This window comes from Erithacus rubecula (assembly GCF_903797595.1).
Source record: "Erithacus rubecula genome assembly, chromosome: Z".
NCBI classification, from domain to species: domain Eukaryota; kingdom Metazoa; phylum Chordata; class Aves; order Passeriformes; family Muscicapidae; genus Erithacus; species Erithacus rubecula.
In genome coordinates this window covers 2,924,792-2,944,304 of record NC_136661.1, presented here as the reverse complement: position 1 = coordinate 2,944,304, position 19,513 = coordinate 2,924,792, and the positions used below count along the sequence as shown (strand labels likewise).

The 19,513-nt window shown below is 35.7% G+C and overlaps 1 protein-coding gene across 6 annotated transcripts in view; it reads right to left on the bottom strand.

Moving 5' to 3' along the window:
* NFIB (nuclear factor I B) overlaps positions 1 to 19,513 on the bottom strand; it is a 155,625-nt gene that overhangs the window by 410 nt on the left and 135,702 nt on the right. For 2 of the 6 annotated variants that reach the window (XM_079330460.1, XM_079330461.1), the window contains exons 10-11: positions 19,365 to 19,447; positions 10,373 to 10,461 (exon numbers count right to left, since the gene is read on the bottom strand). The exons of 1 other annotated variant lie outside the window; for it this stretch is intronic. In XM_079330460.1, coding sequence (XP_079186586.1) covers positions 10,373 to 10,461; positions 19,365 to 19,447 — 172 coding nt within the window. The remainder of the gene's footprint in view (positions 1 to 10,372; positions 10,462 to 19,364; positions 19,448 to 19,513) is intronic. 3 more of the 6 variants (XM_079330462.1, XM_079330463.1, XM_079330464.1) reach the window with 2 other exon arrangements.

Here is a 19,513-nt window from a genome sequence, read left to right as displayed (position 1 = left end):
CTAGCAGGTTGTATGAGTCCTGAGTTACACTAAGTGGTCTGTTTATGAAAATCCCCACAAATGTCAGACACAAATATGTAGAGCAGACACAACTAAAGTGACACCATGTAGTGTAATGGATATCATTTAAGAGCTGGTGGAATATACCACAGGGTATAGGTGTTCTTTTTTCAAGAATATAGTATAAAGATTCAGAGGATTAGCATCCTGTGAGACTTCCTCCCCTCTTGTAACACAGCAGTTTATCTTCACCATCCCAAGAGAGGCCTCTAAGATGCACAGATGCCCATAACATGTTCAAAATACCTGCTTTTAAAAAAAAGTTCCCTAAGATTGTCAGTCTCAGAAACACCAGCTAACACAGGATCCAATAATCTAAAGACTTGCAGCCAAGTGTAGCTGTGATTTGAGGGTAACAGCAAATATCATATTTTTTTCAACAAGACTCTGAGAAAGAAAATATTTTCAAGGATGATTCAATGACTTTGGAACTGAAGTCATCATTACAAAAGAACTGAGCAGCTGAAGTCCCAACAGCATTCACAGGTTCACCAGGCACCAATAAGTAGTACTTGAGGATGGATACTCAAAGATAGGTCTCAGCTGCTGATATTCTGTACCCATCAGCCTGAGCAGCCCTTTTCTTAGATGTGGTTCTGGCAAAGCAGAAGTCCAAACCAAACAATCCTAAGCTATATGATTGTATAACTTCAAAGAAAGTTTTGTCATATTTATTCAGAAGGAAAGCGGTGCCATTAAGTCAGCATCATTGCCAAAAAGCCAAAATTGCCAACACTGGACATGCAGCATGCAAACACACCCTTCCTCTGCATTTCATTGTATTGAGCTTTTCTAGTGTTTACCACAAACATAAGTGCTTACTTGGAATTACATTTTGGCATTAGACCAACAAGCATCCTGATAACACATCTGAAGTTCTTCAACACATGTACTGTGGAGGTAAAAAGTTTTCTTCCCTCTATATTTTTTGTCCTATTTCTTCACTGCTTTCTCCTTGAACAACCAGATGCACTTCTGTGGCATCAGGTATAATGAGGAAAATAGACCTTTTTTACTTATTTCAAATGTTCATGACATAATTACATTTCATTTGGCAACCATTTGTGATCATTTGAGTTGCTGAAAATGGTTAACTTATTTTGTGAATTCCAATGGACATATTTCTCAGGCTTTTCATATTAAAAAAAAAAAAAAATACTAACAGCTTCTGTCATTTACTTCTGTTTGAAAATACTTACCTCTCAAAATCTGCTAATTTACTATTTCAACTCCTAGCAATTAATTTCAGGTGCTATGCTTTACACATACAAAAAAGTGGAAGTAGTACCTGACTTCATTGTTTCAATGATGGCCGTATTCCCAAAGGATAAGGACTAATCTTATTTCATGAAGAAAATACAATAAATATTAATATCTTAATGTTTTCAATGCCTGCAGTATAAACACTATTCAATAAGACTGTTGGGTTTTTTCTTCAATTGGATATGTTCCTAAAGAACACCTAAAAATCTGCAGAGTTTTAACCTTTTCAAGTTTTTTTTAAAAATATTGTTTTCAAAACGTAAGACCAGCTAATACGCTTAATTTTTTTGTTGTTGTTTTAATTCTACTGACTATTAAAAAATAATATGCTGTTGGATGAAAATAAAAACCCTTTTAAAATTTAAAAATCACAGTTACACCACAAAACTTGAAGCACTCACAAAGACTTAAACGTTGTTATGCATGGAAGATTTTTCCAAGATGATATAATGAAAAGAATATGTTCCAAAACATAAAATAATCAATACCAGAATTTCATTTAGGAGGCTTAATTGTTTCAACTAATTCTTTATCTCCCTTCACAATTTGTTTTAAAATGCATTTTTGTTCCTTACACTTTCATCTGGATTTCACTGATGTTAAGAAGTAAATTCTAAAATAACTGGCACAAAGCAAATTGCTTCCAAGCATGTGAATTTGTAAAACTAAGAACTAGCAATAAAAAAATAAAGAGCCAAACAGATTTGTTTGCTTGGAATTTGTCTAAATATATGTTTTACCATGTATAGTTCTTGGCTGTTACATGGGATTTACAGTGTTTAGTGACTTCAAAAAAATGCAACACTTACTCAAAGAATATAAATTTTGTTTGAGGTTAACACTCTGTTTAAAAAATTTCTATGGCAAAGGCTAAACACACAGGCTCTAGGTTATCTTCCTGAAGATTTATAGTGCAATTCAATGATTGAATAAATACAGTTTTGACTTTTTGCTTTGTTTTAAAGTTGCCAGTCTTCTAGTGACAACAGTGGGTAATGCAAACAAGACAGAGCTGACTAAAAGGAAATTACTATTTGCAGTGAAATTTTTATCTGCTGCTTCAAATACCAGACAGAGATCTTGATTTCTATGGAAACTGCCCAACAAAAATAAGTTGTAACAAGTTCCTAATATGACTTTTGTTGCCATATGACCTACCAGTTTAATATAGGTGCTTATTTAAACCTTTTAAGCCTCCCACCTTGTATTATGACCATGACAAAAATGCAGACTGCAAGAAATTTGTCAGTACTACTTGTGGACCCTGAGGGAGTCATACACCTCCCATGTTAAAACTGTGCGTATCCCACAGGAGTTTCAGAGCCCCTTGTGCTGCTCACACCAAGCCTTTTGCCAGAGATGGTGGTGCAGACAGCAGAGCACCTGTGGGACCAGGACAGCCACACACTGTCTGCCTGCAGGGCTGCAACAGCCAGCACTTCCACAGCCCTGGAGGCAGCTGGTCTAAATGCACACTGGGCACAGTCTGGCTCCTCTGGCACCTGGGAAGAATGGCCCATTCCCTCTGTTTGCTGGCATTTCCTAAGCCATTATTTTCAAGGCTTGATGAGTTCTGGTTGTAGTTTAGCAAATAACGTTATCATACTACAGGTTATTAACTACAGTTACTCTAGTATTAGTAACTTTAATACTTGAGTTACTAGGATGTAACTCTATCTTGGCCCACCCCAGTGCAGGTACCAGAGGCTTACTGCAGACAATGGAAGAAAACTGAATGAAAGCCATTGAGGAAAATAGCCCTAGTTAAAGAACAGAGCTCTGAGGGCAGCTGTGACACAACTGTGATTAATCAAACACACAACACAGGCTCTGCTAAGCTGTATGTGTGTGGCTATCCAATATTCCCATGACCTCCCTTTACATTTATGGCAAGTTTAGCTGGACTTTCAACTACCCTATGAGCCACTCTCTGCTTTATAGTTTGCCAACACTCCAGTATGAAGCCAAGCAAGACCAACTGCCCAGTAGAGCAAGGTGCCCCTGTTGGCCTTCTCCAGCCATTCGGAAGGGACCTCTCTGAGTATTGCAGAGAATAGCTTCTGCCATGGAAACCATCCACAGTTTTTCTCCAGATCATCCTAGCAGGAATGACACCTACCTCTGGCTGCAAAGCTAACTCTGCTTGGGTGCCAACATGAGCAGGAAATTTCCCTTCACCATACCAGAGGCTGGTGTGAGTCCCAGTGACAATTCAGCACGTGGTTTCACAAAACCAGAGGCAGTACTCTGCCTCTGTCCAATAAGCACCTCAACAAGGGAAGCAAAAATTCTTTCCATTGCCCAAGACAGAGACAAAGTCGTTGTTCTTGTAGAAATTAATAGGATGTCCACATGGCTTCTCCTTCAGGTAAGAAATTTTGTATTGTATGAGTGAAATAATGCAGGTCTACCCCACACTCCAACTTACTACTCCTGAGAAAATCTGTTATCCATTTGTTGGCAGAAGTTATGATATAAATGTCTTTCCATTGAAACATGGAGTGAGACCTAAAAAAACTGCTCAAGGCTAAGTTTTGAAGAAAATTACATGAGAAGCACCATGTGTGTTTTTTGTGAGATTAGGATCCATCTTTGTTGCAGGAGCACCTTCCTGAAGCACTACACTTTTGAATAATTTCACTTCTTGTAGCATTTTTCTCTTCACCATAGCTAGACTATTAGGTACATTATACAGTCATCAGTTCCCTCTCTACCCACAGGAAGTATAATGTATTTATCTGTTCAAATGCAATAAAACAGCAAAGGAAAATTCTTCAAGCTTCCTACAGGGTTAACATTCTCTATTGCACTTTCCATTACAGTTTCCAGATGTTAATTCAATCAAGATTTCTGTCATTATTTCCTCTTAAAGATAACAATTGCTGTTTCAAGAATCTCTGATTAAAATATTACTGGAATGGACCACAAGTAGTGCTTACATTATATGTATATACAGTCCACTTTGGAGGCTATAATAACATAAAGAACATAATAATGTTAAGCAATTAACTAAATGCAATAAAAAATAAATCTAATCTGACCTGAGTAAATGTGGAGGTCTTTCAGATTCTTATTTTCCACCAGTTAATACCTTCTTTCTTTTAGTAAGAGTATTTTGCCATTCAGAAAGTACATCTAAAGCAGTATTTCCTTCCTGCAGCTTTTCTATCATGTACATGAACTCACTAGCTTAAAAAAGGTAGAGCAGATTCTGCAAAGTCAGTCTTTGGATGGAAAATGTAGAAATACCTTCAATGTTGAGTGAACTGACAATAGCAAGCCACCAACCAAGGCACATCTATCTTAGTAGTAAGTGCTTTCTCATACAAATACAGGGACTTTTATAATTTAAAATTACTTGGATATGAAAATGGATATGGATTTGGAAAAGTAATTCAGCTACCCTCAGTGCCCTGGCTAAATTCCCACTTCTGCATTTCTGCCAAATGAATAACCATTCTTCCAACCATTCTATTTAGTGGGGTACTTCTGTTACCATTCTGAACTAGCATCCATAGGTAAACAGCTGCCAAATTTCACCTCCAAGCTGAGCATTTGTTTCAAGAGATGTATTAAGTGTAGCTCAGGTTAGTTTAGGATTACTTTCAGAGTTTAGCAGGCACATACCACCCATCTAGCAGATGAAAGAGTTAAAGTCCTACCGATTTATGCCCACAGGAGGGAAAAGGGAAACCTCCTCTAGGAATACCATTTATTCTACTCCCTGCAGACTTCTTTTCATGGCAATCTAACACAAAAAGGTTTGCAAAGATAGGGAAGAGGCTACATAGCCCATTACTAAAAGAATATCCACAACAGAGGAAGGGCAGAGAAATGGTGCATGTCCATGCTGTGCTCTGGACCATTCATGTATGAGAATTTGATGCAGGAATATCGCTAACAAAGGGTCTCAAACACACACAGAGAAGGCTGTGACCAAGTCAAGCCAAACCATGGAGAACATTTTTTTTAGCAATTTTTAGCATTTTTTAAAAAAATATAACTACAAGTTTATCAAATTAGAATGACTAAATAATAATGCAGGCCATCTTAAATGTACCAATCAGAGAAACAAGCAAAAAAAAAACTGAAACAAATCAGTTCTACTGATTCAAAACAAGCAGTTGAAGGTAAGATGATAAAGAAGTAGAAAGCAGAAGTACCCAAGGGGTTAAGGATACAGTTTACACTTGGGAATTCTCTATAATATGCTCCTCCTTCCCTAGCAGCTGCCAAAAATCATCTGACAGGAAACATAAGATTAAGTTTGTCCCACCTAAGTGAACAAAGAGATCTCAGAACAGGCAACCAGTTCACTACAGAGCAAGAACTTTTCTAATCCTGCTGGAATCTGTAGTGCTGCTCAAAAATTATTACTGAAGTAGTTTTCTTTATTTTAACATCTTGCTTCTAGATTAACTCATTAATTTTGGTCACACTGCTGTTCTTGTTGCTTCTCCCATAAAGTTTAACTTAAAGCTCCAAACATAATCATGTGGAAAATGGACATTATTGATTCCTATGGTCCATTGTTCCCCCATTCTAAGTCCCTGAAGTTCAAGTTCAATCTGGAATTACATCATGTCTGGTTTCTCCTGGTTACCAGACGGCTTGAGACGTGACCACAGCTACAGAAAAAACAAACAGCCTTCTTCACGCTTCGGCTCCCCTATCGATTCTAACATAAACTTTTTTCTTTCTCTCAAGTATGCTTCAAGTATGGAGCATGGTTAATTTAGAGATTAAGTTCCAAATTAGATTATCTAATGGCATCCTAATGGATTGCTGACCCATTTCCTGTGGGATGGCAGCATGCAAGTCTGGCTTGAATACAACTAATTTCTTAGGAAGTATTCAGGAGATATTTGCCTGGATGTGGAGGAAACAATGTTCTGCACATCTTTCTGCATTACAGAGTTGGGCAAAACTATTTGAATTAGCAATTTAAATTGATACAAATAAGAAATCAGTATTTTTTTCTCTGTGAATATTTTTACAGTCGGGAAACTTCAGCCTTTTTGTTCCTAAATTGTAATGAAACAGTACTTTTATTCCAAACTGTTGCTGGGGAAAGGAATGAGGGAGGGACACAGGTCAAAGTGTATGAACCACTGCTCAAACAGGTGTCTGTGTTTGCCAAAAATGTGCTTTCAAAGACACGCTGCTGGCTGTGTAATTTTAGCTATATGTTTCTTCAATATAAAGCATCTACAAGATATTGGGCTAAAAAAATAATATGCACCCATTCTTGATTCCCCTCTGATTTCTTTCACAAATCAGATTATCCCATTTGATTGCCTTATCAGTACTGTTATCATAAACACATAGTGGTGCTGAGCAGGGGTGGGGGGAGTGATGAAGCTTGGAATGCTGAATATCCCTCAGCTACAGCTGAGAAAGAAATTCAGCACTCTGAGAACAGAGCTCCTCTCAGCATTTCCAGGAATGAGCCAGCTGTTGTACTCTGCTGATGTGTCAAGATAACAGAATGGAAGCATGAAATTCTAGCCTAGTCCATTTGCCTGGGTACGGTAAAGGTAATGTTAAGCAGTTCATGCAGAATGATTGTTAAAAGAATTAATATAAATAAAAACACATTTTTCGATAGCTGAGTTGAAATATACACTTTGGCAATGAAAAGTTGCTAACAGCCTGTGGGAGACTTGCAAATACTCCACATGGTCTAGGAGAGACCCGTCCTGCCAACTTTTATGAGTATTTATGCTGGAAATACCATCCATGGTGCAATGAGTGGCTTCAATTTAGGATCAAACTCATGCTATCAGCCTCACACGCACACCCACACTTTTTGTCACTCTCGCTCATTTCTTAAGTGTGCTTTTTGCATACACTCTTGCCCTCACGTAGTGACTGAGACTGTATTTTCCTAAATGAGCCTTCCAGATTTTCACAGCTTTCCCTTGCCTTCTGTCTCAATGAAAACAGAACTGTGGTTATCCAAAAATAAAAAAATGATTGGGGTTTTTTAATGGCTTTGAGTACCTTCTTCACATTTACACAAAGAAAAATTACCTAAATGATCATAAAAGTACTGGAGAATTTATTTCTATTGATGTGCTTAAATGGTATTCAAAGTTCAGCAGACACAATAAATAACATTTACAGATAAATATAAAAAGTCATATAAAGACCAAATATGTACCATAAATGTTCTAAGTAAGCAATGAAAAAATCAACCAATCTAAACAAAAATTATAGATTGTTTGGTTATGAGGAGAAAAGTAAAAATTAATCTTATAAATACTTCACCAAATAACTGGAGTACTTTTTTCCATTTTATTTTGTGTTTTTTAAGATACTCACTGAATGTTTTATACAAGTATTTCCTTTAAAGATACCAGAATGTTTAACTCAGCTATGCAGAGTATGAATCTTTTTTTTTATTATCACTATTCCCTGCAAGTCTGGTTAGTTTTGTAGAAAATGGTGCATCAGTAATCTAAGTTTTTGTGGCTCATTGGTCCTTTTTCGTTTAGTGTTATTCATATTCTTTTCTCTTCTGCAAACTTCAGTGTTTGCATACAGACCATTACTTTCTTATACCTGAATCTTTAAATGGCAACAGATTTTCTCCTTATTTTCTAAGGAAACAAAATAAAACAAAACAAAATCTTAAATCTATGCATTGTATCATTCACCATGAGGTGTATTTAATATTACTAAGACAACACAGAATAACAGAAGGTTTTTATCATTCACTTTCCCCAAACTTCCAAGGTGTGGTTCACCAACAATACTTTGTGATAGAGCTTTCAACCTCACCATCTCTTCTACCTGGTATCTGTAGAGATGAGGCAGCTAACACTGAGGGACTGCCATTTTTTTCACCTGCCTGTAGTCAATAATACTTCTGAAAAATTCCAGTATACTTAACCTGATGTAAAAGGTGAGAATGACAACAATCAAAATGAGCTCTGCAGATCTAAGGAAATCCCATAATCAAGCATTTATCAAACCATTTTGAGTTACAGAAACTTGTCTGGACTGTGATATATTTCTTCGTCAACCTGTGACAATTACTTTTGCATTATATTCTCATTTTTTAGCATTCATTTTAGCGTTAGAAAGGCTCACTGCTTCTTAGCCTAAGCAGATGTAATTTCTCTTCTTAGGTCCTCATTTCTGTGGGATTTGAAGAGTGTCATATTTCAAGACCCAACGACTAAAAGCCATCTGCTTAGGCAGAGCGGTTTGTTTCCTTGTTCTTTGAGGCTGTAATCCTAGAGCAAGTGGCATACCTTAGGCCTCTAGTGAAATGCCCATGGCAGAATTGTGCCCAAGCTCTTCTGGCAGTGCTCATGAATGTTGGTAGGGCCACAGTGGCAGGCAGCATTTTGGGAGTGATCTGCAAAGCAGTGTGGTCTATAACAGCAATGGATCATGGAGCAGGCTTTTGTTCACCACCAAAATTCCCTTATCACACAGAAATGTTTTCACCCACTTTTCCTTTCCTTTCACAATTTATGCCCAGGGTTCAGCAAACAGAATTCAGCAAACACTAGGATAGTGCTTCAGTCAGTACAGCTGGCAATGCTAAATGGGGGCTTGAGTGACAACTGATTAAAACTGTGTGAGGATGTTTCCAGATAGGTTGTTGTGATGTAATATTCTAATAATTAATTAATTCTATTAATAATAATTAATTCTAATCATTAATTATAATTCCTATCAATGCCCCCCAAAATACCACTTTATAGTGGGAGAATAAATCCCTCCCTCTGTGCTATAAAATGTCAGTTTGGATTCACTACTGGCAGTGCATTGAAAACTCTGGCAATTACTGAGTGGTGGGCTTTATAATGTGAATCACAGCCCTTGAGGAGATGAGGTGAATCCATTAGCTAATTTTCCATTGTACTATTTAATACATAAGGAAAGAAATGACAAGGCCTTATTTTACCAGCACAATTCGTAAAGACTTAAAATATTGTTTCAGGGGAAAAAAATAAAATAAATAAAATAAAAAATTAAAATTCAGATTTGTAAACAGCACAATGTTCAAATTTAGTAATTTCCCTTCCAAGTTGATTCTCAAAAGTCCCAAAACTTCTAGTAATCCATAGTACCATCAGTACAATGCATTAAAAGGCATTTTTTACATAATACATATACATTACACTCACACACATACTCACACTATCCAGAAGTATGTATATTTTCATGTACATATAAATTAAAAAAAAAAATTAAAAAATTTTAAATTATTACATAAGTGAGAGGTTAATACTTCATCTGGCAGGCTCCAAACCTACAAACTTTACATTTACAACCCATATTAAATGTTGAGTGCTGCAGATAATCCTGTACATGAAAGAGGAAAAAACTGATGTGCCAAAATTATGTTGATTTGTTTATATGCCTATTTAGATAAACATATACCTTCTGCTTTTACCATAATATATACCACTATATACCAAGAGATGCAAAATGTAATAATTTAATAATTTATCAAAGGTTAATGGACTTTATTGTTTGGTTAAATTGGTGAGGGGAGGCAGGGACTTACAGAAAAATCAACTCCTTTTTGTAAATAATTCCTAATTATTATGCTATTTCGTTGAAAAATAAGATGGTTTATATCTTACCTTCAGGTATATGTTAGTGACCTAAAACTACACCAGCCAATTGGTAAAAAATGTCTCTGAATAATATATGTATTCTTTGCCCAAAAACAATCTCCACCTCAGCCATTCATTACCTCTAACAGCACTGTTTTCTTTCTGTTAGCCACCAAGGTCCCAAAAATATGAGTGCAAATGACATTTTTAAAACCTAAGATCAGTATTTCCTTTGACTCACAAAACCTTTGCATAGGACAGCACAATGTTATTTCAGGTGTTACATTAAGGGACCCTCGAAAGTCAGTTTACATGAAAGATAATCTGAATGAGTTTAGGGGAAATGTTATACACATATTTTGATCATAATGCTGTCACATATACCTCTGGAAGCCCACTAAAATAGATACTGTCTCTCTATGCAACTTTTTTAGAGGTGGTGTAGAGGGTGGAAATAATTAAAATGTTACCTTTGCCAAGCAATTCCCAATGTATCCTCACTGGCACTGGGGTATAAATGCCTGCCGTTTTGATTCATGGTCCAGTCACAAATTCTCAGCTGTCAATTGAAACCTAGCAGTCAGATATGGATCGAGCATACTACAGTTTTTAGTATTTAAATGAATACATGCAAACTAGTACTGTACATGGAAAAAGTCTAACTTTCCCAAGAAGTAACTTTAAAAACAAAACAAAGAAAAATAACCTATTGTGAGAAATAAATGCCTATAGACTTTTTAAATATAATGCTACTTTAATATAATTCTCTATTAATAAAGCATTAAAGAGTAACTAGTGTGTAGCAAACAATTAGCCATTATTAGATTACAAACTGAGCTGGAAAAAAAAAAAAAGAAATGTTAATAATCAATAGTGCAATACTTTAAGAAAGGAAAAAAATATGCTGGCTTTTTAAGCAATGCTCTATATAATGTGCATTGAGTAAGGTAAAATATAATCAATATCTTCTAGCATGCTTTTTGTGAAACATAGAAGACATGCAATTTATAGAAAATTTGCCAAAATTAAACAAACTGTATGTTGTTATCTTGGTATTTAAGAATAGTAAAGGTGTTTTATAACTGAAGTTATATATATTAATCATGTGTTACTGAAAGTGGTATTAGCTAGAGGTGATAAAATAATCTAATTTTCAGACTCAGAAAAGTAGAATTTAAAATACTTTAGTGCATTTTAATATAATGGAGAATGTGCTAAATATTCGCTGGAACAAATTCTCCCCCGATCCTGAAATCATCAGTTGTGCCTTCACAGATTGTTCAAGCAACCCTCAGCAGCTCTGTTTATTTAACAGCTGCCCAACAGTGTTAGCAGATTTATTGAAAATATATGCTGCTTATTTTTAAGCTTAAGAAAGTGAGCTTATCTGGCTGTTGAAGAAAATACATGTTTTATCCTCTGTGTAGTCATGTTTATATAAATTGCTGTACTATTATATATGATTAAACACTCTTAATTGAAGATAATGTTTCTGAGTTTAATTGGATTCAATGCATTTTAGTTTTCTCTACCCATGTTCACATTCTTGAGATAGCACAGGCTGCAGCAAACAAACTACAATAAACTGTTTTCACAGGAGCACAATTTATTGCAGTCTTTTCCTGAAAAATACAAATGCTGAGGACAAGACAATATTGCAAACCTGACCCTGTCTGGCTGTTAGACTAATAAGCTTCCTGCTGTTAAGGTCTGAGAAATGGAAATGTTAGTCTTTGATGTTTTCATAGGGATTGTTTCTTGTTTGTTATCTAAAGAACTCCAAGGGACCTTCTAAAGGCCATTAAAAGCATGACTAAACCACATGAAATTAACCAGAAAAGGAAACATGCAGTTAAAAAGTTTGCTAGAGATAACAGTGAATAATATATTAAACATGTTTAAAGAAATGGGTAAGTAAACATTTGATTTAGTCACTATACAAACCAGGATCCTAAGCCTGATTTTAATAATGAAAACATAATAAAATATGTCAGCCCAGATACTCAATGTACAGTAGTCATATTTCTACTATTATCCTTAAGGATGTCATCAACTTAACTACAAATGCATATTTTAAAGATTCATAACTTAGCTATAAAAACTCACTTGCAGCTGAAACAAAAGACTGAAAGGTTAAACTCTCCCACCCATCCCCTTCTTTTACTTCTTCACAAAATAGAAAATCTATTCATAAAAGCCCTTTGGTCAATTAGAACCATTAAAAATTTACTAAATTCACAAACTTAGTGTTACCAAATTACTGTATTCACTTAGGCCTAACTAAGAAATTTGGTATTACTTAGCTTGCTATAAAGAACCTAATTACATTTGTCATTTGAGGAAAAGAGTAAGAGACTGATATATTGCATTTTAGTAAATTAGCTTCTGCACTAAATCACTGTATTCTTCTCACAGTCTGTATGAAAGCCTTCCACACATACAGTTAATGTGTAGCATTTATCATCAAGAAAGCACCACAAAGCTTTTGAAACATATTTCATAAATGTTAGTAATGACATGCTTCTTATTATATACAGCCATATTTACCTCAATTCACATACTTTCAAACACTGCAGAGATAAAAATGCAACATGTGCATTTTATACCCAAGAGGTTGGAACGAACATGCACATTTATATGAAGGCTCATGCTCCATGAGATTTACAGTTAGTACTGTGGTGCTATTCACTGCACCAGCTGTGCCGTGTTTGCAGTACTGACAACACTGTGGAGAGGTTCAGGTTTGCATGACAACTGGTTCTGTGACAAGCCCAGGGTTGTACTGAAATATTGTACTGAAATACACCTCCCCAACTTTAAAAACTGCTGTGCCACATTCCTCACTAGGCTCGCATAGCTGTCCCATTGTCTTAAAAAATTAACCTGCCTGGAATTTTGTTTTTTTTTAAATCTCCCTCACATAAAACTTCCTCTCCCAAATCACTGCTATTGAAAGATCTCTTCATGTCTACGATTCAGAAATATCACTTCCAAAGCCTTCATCTGCATCCTGTCCATGTGTTGAGTGGTTTCTGGGTAAAAATAGTGTAGAATTTAATAGAACTCTGTGAGTCTGGGCTCCATTTGATGGAAGAAGTCTGTTCACAGAAGCAGTGGGAGGCTGCCTTTGGAGGACATCCAGACATCCCAGCAGGGAAAGTTTGGGTGAACAGACCTGACATGAGTACCAAGCTTTGAAAGGATGTAAGGCCCTTCATCACAGTATTTCAAGTGCTATATGTCATCTGGAGTCATACTGAAAGCTTTCTGTCCAGTTATTCTCCTCAGAGTAACCTAGTTATCTCTTCAATTATGTCACAGTGCCTGCTGGAGATTAGAAGGCACAGTCACTCTTACCCACTATAAGCCATCTAAAAGGGCTTCTCCGCAGAATATGTGAAGAGGAGAGGAAGGAAACTACTTGCAAAAAATTACATTCCTCAGTAGAGGGACATAAGAAGTGGTCCTCATGATATATCTAGTAACTGCTAAAAACACCACTAATTTTCTCACATGTATGTTTTGAATGAAAAATAAATGACCCGTCTTTCCATATGACATGGTGAAAAGTCTTTCCTGGAAGGCTGCTGAACAGACTTGACCTTCAGTCCACAGTTCTGTGTTTTCTTAGCAAGGCAAGCCACAGGAACCTCTACTACCACAACACCTTCCAACCTCAAAATATTATCAAGTATTTTCTTATTTATCTCTCATTTAAGCACAAAAGAAAGAGGATGACTCTGTTTTACGAAGTGGAAAAGGATGCCCAGACTTGTGGGAGATGAGGAATCCTCACAGGTAGCCCAGTCATTTTTCTACTCCTCAATGGTGGGCTCTGCCCTTATGCCTGTGGTCCATTCCCACTGCTGCATCAAAGCATCAGAGAGCACCAAGCACACTGCATGTGATTCTCCTGGGAGCCAGTGCAACTCTCCATTCACCTCAGACATTTTTCAGGAAGAGGAAACAAGTCTCAAAGTGGACACAGGCCTGAAGGCAAGCAAAGCAGTAGACCAAGTACTTCTGTAAAATGCCAGAAATCAGGAAACTGATTTTGTTTTGTACTTTTCAGATCTGTGAGACATACTGATGTGAAGTTCTACTCAAGTGCTAGATTTTACTATAGCTGTCTTCACAGTTTAAACAGCACCTTGCAAGCACAACCATCCTGCAACATCTTAAGTATGCAAATTACACATACATTAAAAACCCACAGCCAACAGCTCCATCTTTAATCAGAGTATGAATAATTTTTATGGTTTAGTATTTAAGCAGATTTTGTGGTCTTGTATCTAAAGAATGGCTGAGACTAACATTCATTTTAAGTTTTTTGTGATGGTGAAAGAAGAATTGTATTTTGGAAAGTTTAATAGGAGACTGCTATAGCTGCTGTTAGTTGAGAAAAGCCCATAAAAATTAACATTTGCATATTGTCATTGTTCTGACTGAAACTTCCTTTAAATGTGTTTCCTTTCCAGCAAGCATATGTGAAAGGTGACCTCTTAGTCATTTACATACCTCCCTGGCTATCATGTGACCCAGTTTTACGTCAAACTGTCAATTATGATAAGGGACACAATAAGAACAGGCTAAGTGTTGATAACCTGTTTCCTGACTTTACTGACAAGTTCTCTTTAGGAGTCTGCCTGTGTTCTTCTTTCAGCTTGCTGCTGAATGCAAAAGTAACATCTACCCAAAACATTTTGTAAACAAATATTCTGTGTTCAGTGGACATTTAAGTTCACGATTAATAGTACGAAGAGAGCTACATTTCGAATTGTGCAGCTCAATAACTAAAGGATGCATCTGGTAAGAGCAATTCTTTATTGAAGAGACAGATAAGGCATTTGTAGGAAATAAGAAGCTATCTACAGTTTTCTGATCATTTTGGAGACCTTATTACTATATACATTAAAAAAGTCTCACCCATAATTGCAAAATCTGTGCAAAAATCATGAACAAAGCATACCATACCCAGAAAGTAAAAGCTTTAGTGAAAGCCATGACACTGAGACTACCAGTGCAAAGATTGAAAGAGTTCATTAACTCCTCAGCAACTGGGCCAGCATTAGTTAGCACAGTGACAGGAAAGTTCTAGAGATTATTGTTAACAACCTTAATAGCTATTCCATTTGTTTATGTTTTCTAAATAAAAATAGAATCATCCATACAAGGCCCAGAGGTGCATTAAATTTAAATGGTCAAGAACAAAAACCTTACAATTCCATTCGTTCCAAGAGAAACCTTATTTTTTTGTGATATCATTCATCATTGCACTTGCAATAAATACAAGTGTCTATGCATCCTTTCATCCATCCTTTCATCCATCCATCCATCCATCCATCCATCCATCCATCCATCCATCCATCCATCCATCCATCCATCCATCCATCAATCCATCTATCCATCCATCTTTTTAAACTGTTTACACAGGCAAAGTATATGACTAGTATTTCTAGTAACTTTATGGCATTATTGCCAGAAACAGCACAACCTGACTCAGCTTGTCATTTCAATACCCTAATAAATCCATGAAGCTGGAGGAGTGTGACACAAATGGGCTACAGAAATGACATCACATAACCATGAAGATCTTGGTCATTAAGACTTTGTTACTGAAGTAACAATCTTGCCATTAAAGTTACATAGACCAACGCAGACAAAACTAGATTCTGACAAGGAATTGTGTCTACTTATAGAAGGTTAAATTTGACTGACTTTCCTCAGTTTGTGGGTTTGTTGCCTTTTTCCTCTAGTCTATGCTTAGAAACCACAAATCTTCAATAAATGCAAATGAAGGGCAGGAGAGGGATGAACGTGCACCCATATAATTGCAAAGATTATCCAATCTTTCTTTTGTTTAATTTAGTTGGGATGTTTCTAGCACAGATAAAGAACTTTGATTTGGCTTCAGAAAATACTTCCACCAATGCCCAATAATAACATTAAGAAAACTCTCTCATTCAGGTATTAGGCCTTATCACATCTCTTGCTCTCTCCCACAGTGTTCTTCCTGCAGTTACATTATGAACACTTAACAACACTCAGAAGCTGATGCTGAATAAAAAAAAAAAAAAAAAAAAAGAAAAACTACTGGTCACTAATAATTTCTAATAGACAGAGGTCTGATATGATTTTTTATAAGAAAATTCCAAGATACATATGCCTCTTCAAATGCCACTGAAGCAAGATGTATTTTTTGTAATTATCCATGCCACAGCATAGAAATTCCTGGCATTTCAAGGCAGGTAATAGGAAGATCGACCAGCTAGTGCATCAGAAACTAGACTGCATAGTTATAATTCCCCATTAGAATCTGGCCTTTTTAACTATCAATGTTACAGGCTAAGTAATGCACATAACATCACAATTTCAAAGTACCCAGATCAGTAACAGCCAACAAATTCTCCCACTGGCCCTATTATGCATTGCGTTTTGGAGTTTTAGTCAGTGCTTTCCATGTAAATGTGAGTATTTGGGATGTACTGTGCTTTACATTGTTTACCGGAATTTCTAGAACACTATAACTTTGTCAGGACTCCATGTGAGTGTGTGTTGCTAAATACATGTGTAACTTTTAAATTTATTGTGGTTACTGTAAGTTAAATGGGCTACATAATGGTTCTTTTTAACAGCAACAAAAAGTACTCAAGGGTACATGCCAATATTTCTCATTTTCAGAGAGAATAAATCTTCATAAAGACTCCTCCAACGAAGTAAAAAAAGGTACCAGTGACAATATTTATTCTTGAGGGGTCACTGTGCATTACAGGGTATGGGGAATGTTTAAAAGACCTCTCTAGAACTAAAACCACTGGCTTTCTAATTGAAAATTTCTCTCCATTAATACAAAATGATTAATTGCCTTATTTCACATACCCCTTGATTTTTCTTTTCATTCATCATGGGTTGCTTTAAAGCAAATGTATTTAAAATCTGCCACAAGAAGAGTGGTTTCTTTCAAATTGTATTGAAGTAGTGAAAGGACATAGTAAATCAATCCTATTTCTGCCTTACCAAAGGATAACCTTTGCTCTATTAAAGCTGTTTAGACAATCTCAATGCTCTACCTTACTTGCTAGATAATGTGTGTGTGTGTGTGTGTGTGTGTGTGTGTGTGTGTGTGTGTGTGTGTGTGTATTTTTATATATATATATATATATATATATATATATATATATACAGTCTGTCATCTCTGCATAACACCTTTAGAACTGAATGAAGGTAACTAATTCATTAGAAATGTACCTATACACATGTATATGTTCATGTTTATCCATCTGAAAAACTTTCTGGTATAAGAATTCTGTTCTTTCAGCTGGTTTCAGCTGCATACACTGCTCCTTAATTTTTTACATGTGTGTAGGCATTCATTCACACGCACACACAAACACACTCAGGCAAACACAGATACATCCATTACGTATGGTAGAAGAGTGAGCTGAGAGCAAAGACAATAAAATACTGATATTTTTAAATATTCTACATGGCTCATTGGTCACCAGTTGATGCTCTTGAATTAATATAATGAGACCATGATGCAATACATTTTAGAACATTGGTTTAACACAGTGGCATAAAATAATTTTTCAGCTTCTGAAGTGTATGTGAGATCTAACTTAGCTTCCCCTTCCCTTTAAGCCTTTTGGCCACATTTTACCATGAAAGGGAGTACCAGACATAAAGCATGTAAACACCAAAGACCTGTGAGCCCCCTCTCATTTTGATGTTCCAAAGACACTGCTGAAATTTTGAAGTCTATTTTGATCCATACAAAGACAAAAATAAATAGAAAATGCAAAACATTATCAATATATCAGTCAAAATCCAGCCAGGAGAAAATTAAAAATGCTTCTATACTTTCTGGCATGTGAAGAGAAGTTTAGAAGTCTTCCAATGAGCTTGGAAGGTAGAATAGGCCTAAGCAGGAGCAGTCTGTGAAAAGAATTTTGTCCAGAAATACAGAGGGAAAAAAATATTGCACATCCCTAAATTAATAGGATGTCAGGGATATTTCAAAGAATACTACATAAAACTTCACAAGAACTCCATAAATTACATTCACTGTGCATAAAAAAGAGAGGTGTTGTGTGTGCTTTAAAAAATCGTAGTGATATGCTATGTATCTTTAAAAAAAATTCATAATAATTATAACATATTTCATAATAAAAAATCTTTGAGACATTAAAAAAAATCAGCAAAATAATATGCCGGAAAAGTTATTGAGGAATTAATGGCTGGAAAACCTACTAATAGTCATTACGTATTTTAATAAAAGTGTACAGATGTTTGAATTTAGATCTTACTGGTAAAAAAATACTTGACAACAGATCAGCTATTTTGAATAAAATATCATCTTTATGATTTTTCTCTGAATTCTACACATGATGACCTTTAAAATGGACATACTACCTCCTTAACCTGAGAGTGAGTATGAATAGGGAGTTTCAGCTGAAGCATGGGTCAGCTGTATCTCAGCAATGTAGAACAGGTAGGTTTTACTGAAAAACCAAACGAAAATGCACATAAACTGCTGACAGGAACCCAAGTCTGAAAAAAAAATATAACAAATACCAAGGCCTATTTAACACCCTCTTCTTATTGCCACATTCAGCTTTTCTCCTTGTAACATTGTTCATGCTGTGAATTTCAAAGTCCTCTACTGTTAAGATCTAAGAGGAACAAACAGATATCATAAAGTGCATTAAAATTCTAAAGAGTCTGAATTTATTTTTGTAATGTACCATCTCTGTGCATGGCCTTGCTACTGACTGCAGCTAATTTATTTGTATGCTATCATTAATCTCGGCTCTATATTTTCACAGTTTGAGTAAACACTCCATTTGCATTAAATTTACAGCATTAATGAGATGTGAAATTTAAAATGCTACTTGAAATATAAATGATGTAAGAAACTAGAACAAAAATGTGGTTTTATCACATTTGAAATCAGCAGACCAATTTAAACCTATTACACTAGAAATGATGATGTGTTTCCTTGAGAATTTGGTTTTATAACTGATCTTCTAAGACTAAAAGGAAAAAACGTGTTAAACATCTGGAGAAAAAGGAAACAAAATAGCTTGAAAATAATAAACTGCATATTTTTTCTTTAAAAGTTTTGCTTATTTTTTAAGCTGATTTTGAAATTAATATTTTCTTCTTAAACATCTCATTCTGCTTCCTAAAATTCTATTAAAGATTAAATGTATGAACTCTTGAAAAATAAAATATTGAAAGAAACGTATTAGGTGTTCCTTAAGATGGAACAAATCTAAGAAACAAAGAATAGGCTAAATTGCTATTTCTTAAAGCATACAGTGTATCTTGAAGAAGCTTCATGTTCACAAATACTGAAACCCTCAAGATTTCAGTCTAATCCAAGATACCAGCGCCAGCATGTAGGAAGGTAATACCACAAAAGCTTCTCTATATCATTACACCTATGTGAAACTTGCCCACCTGTTGCTGGTGTAGGAAGGATGGGTCTCTTGGGCTTAGTCCCACATATCGATTGGCTTGGGATGTGCCTGAGGCTGTGTAGGCTGATTAAGGAAGAACAAAACATATTGATAAAAACACCAACCTACCATTTCTATTACCTTGTGCAG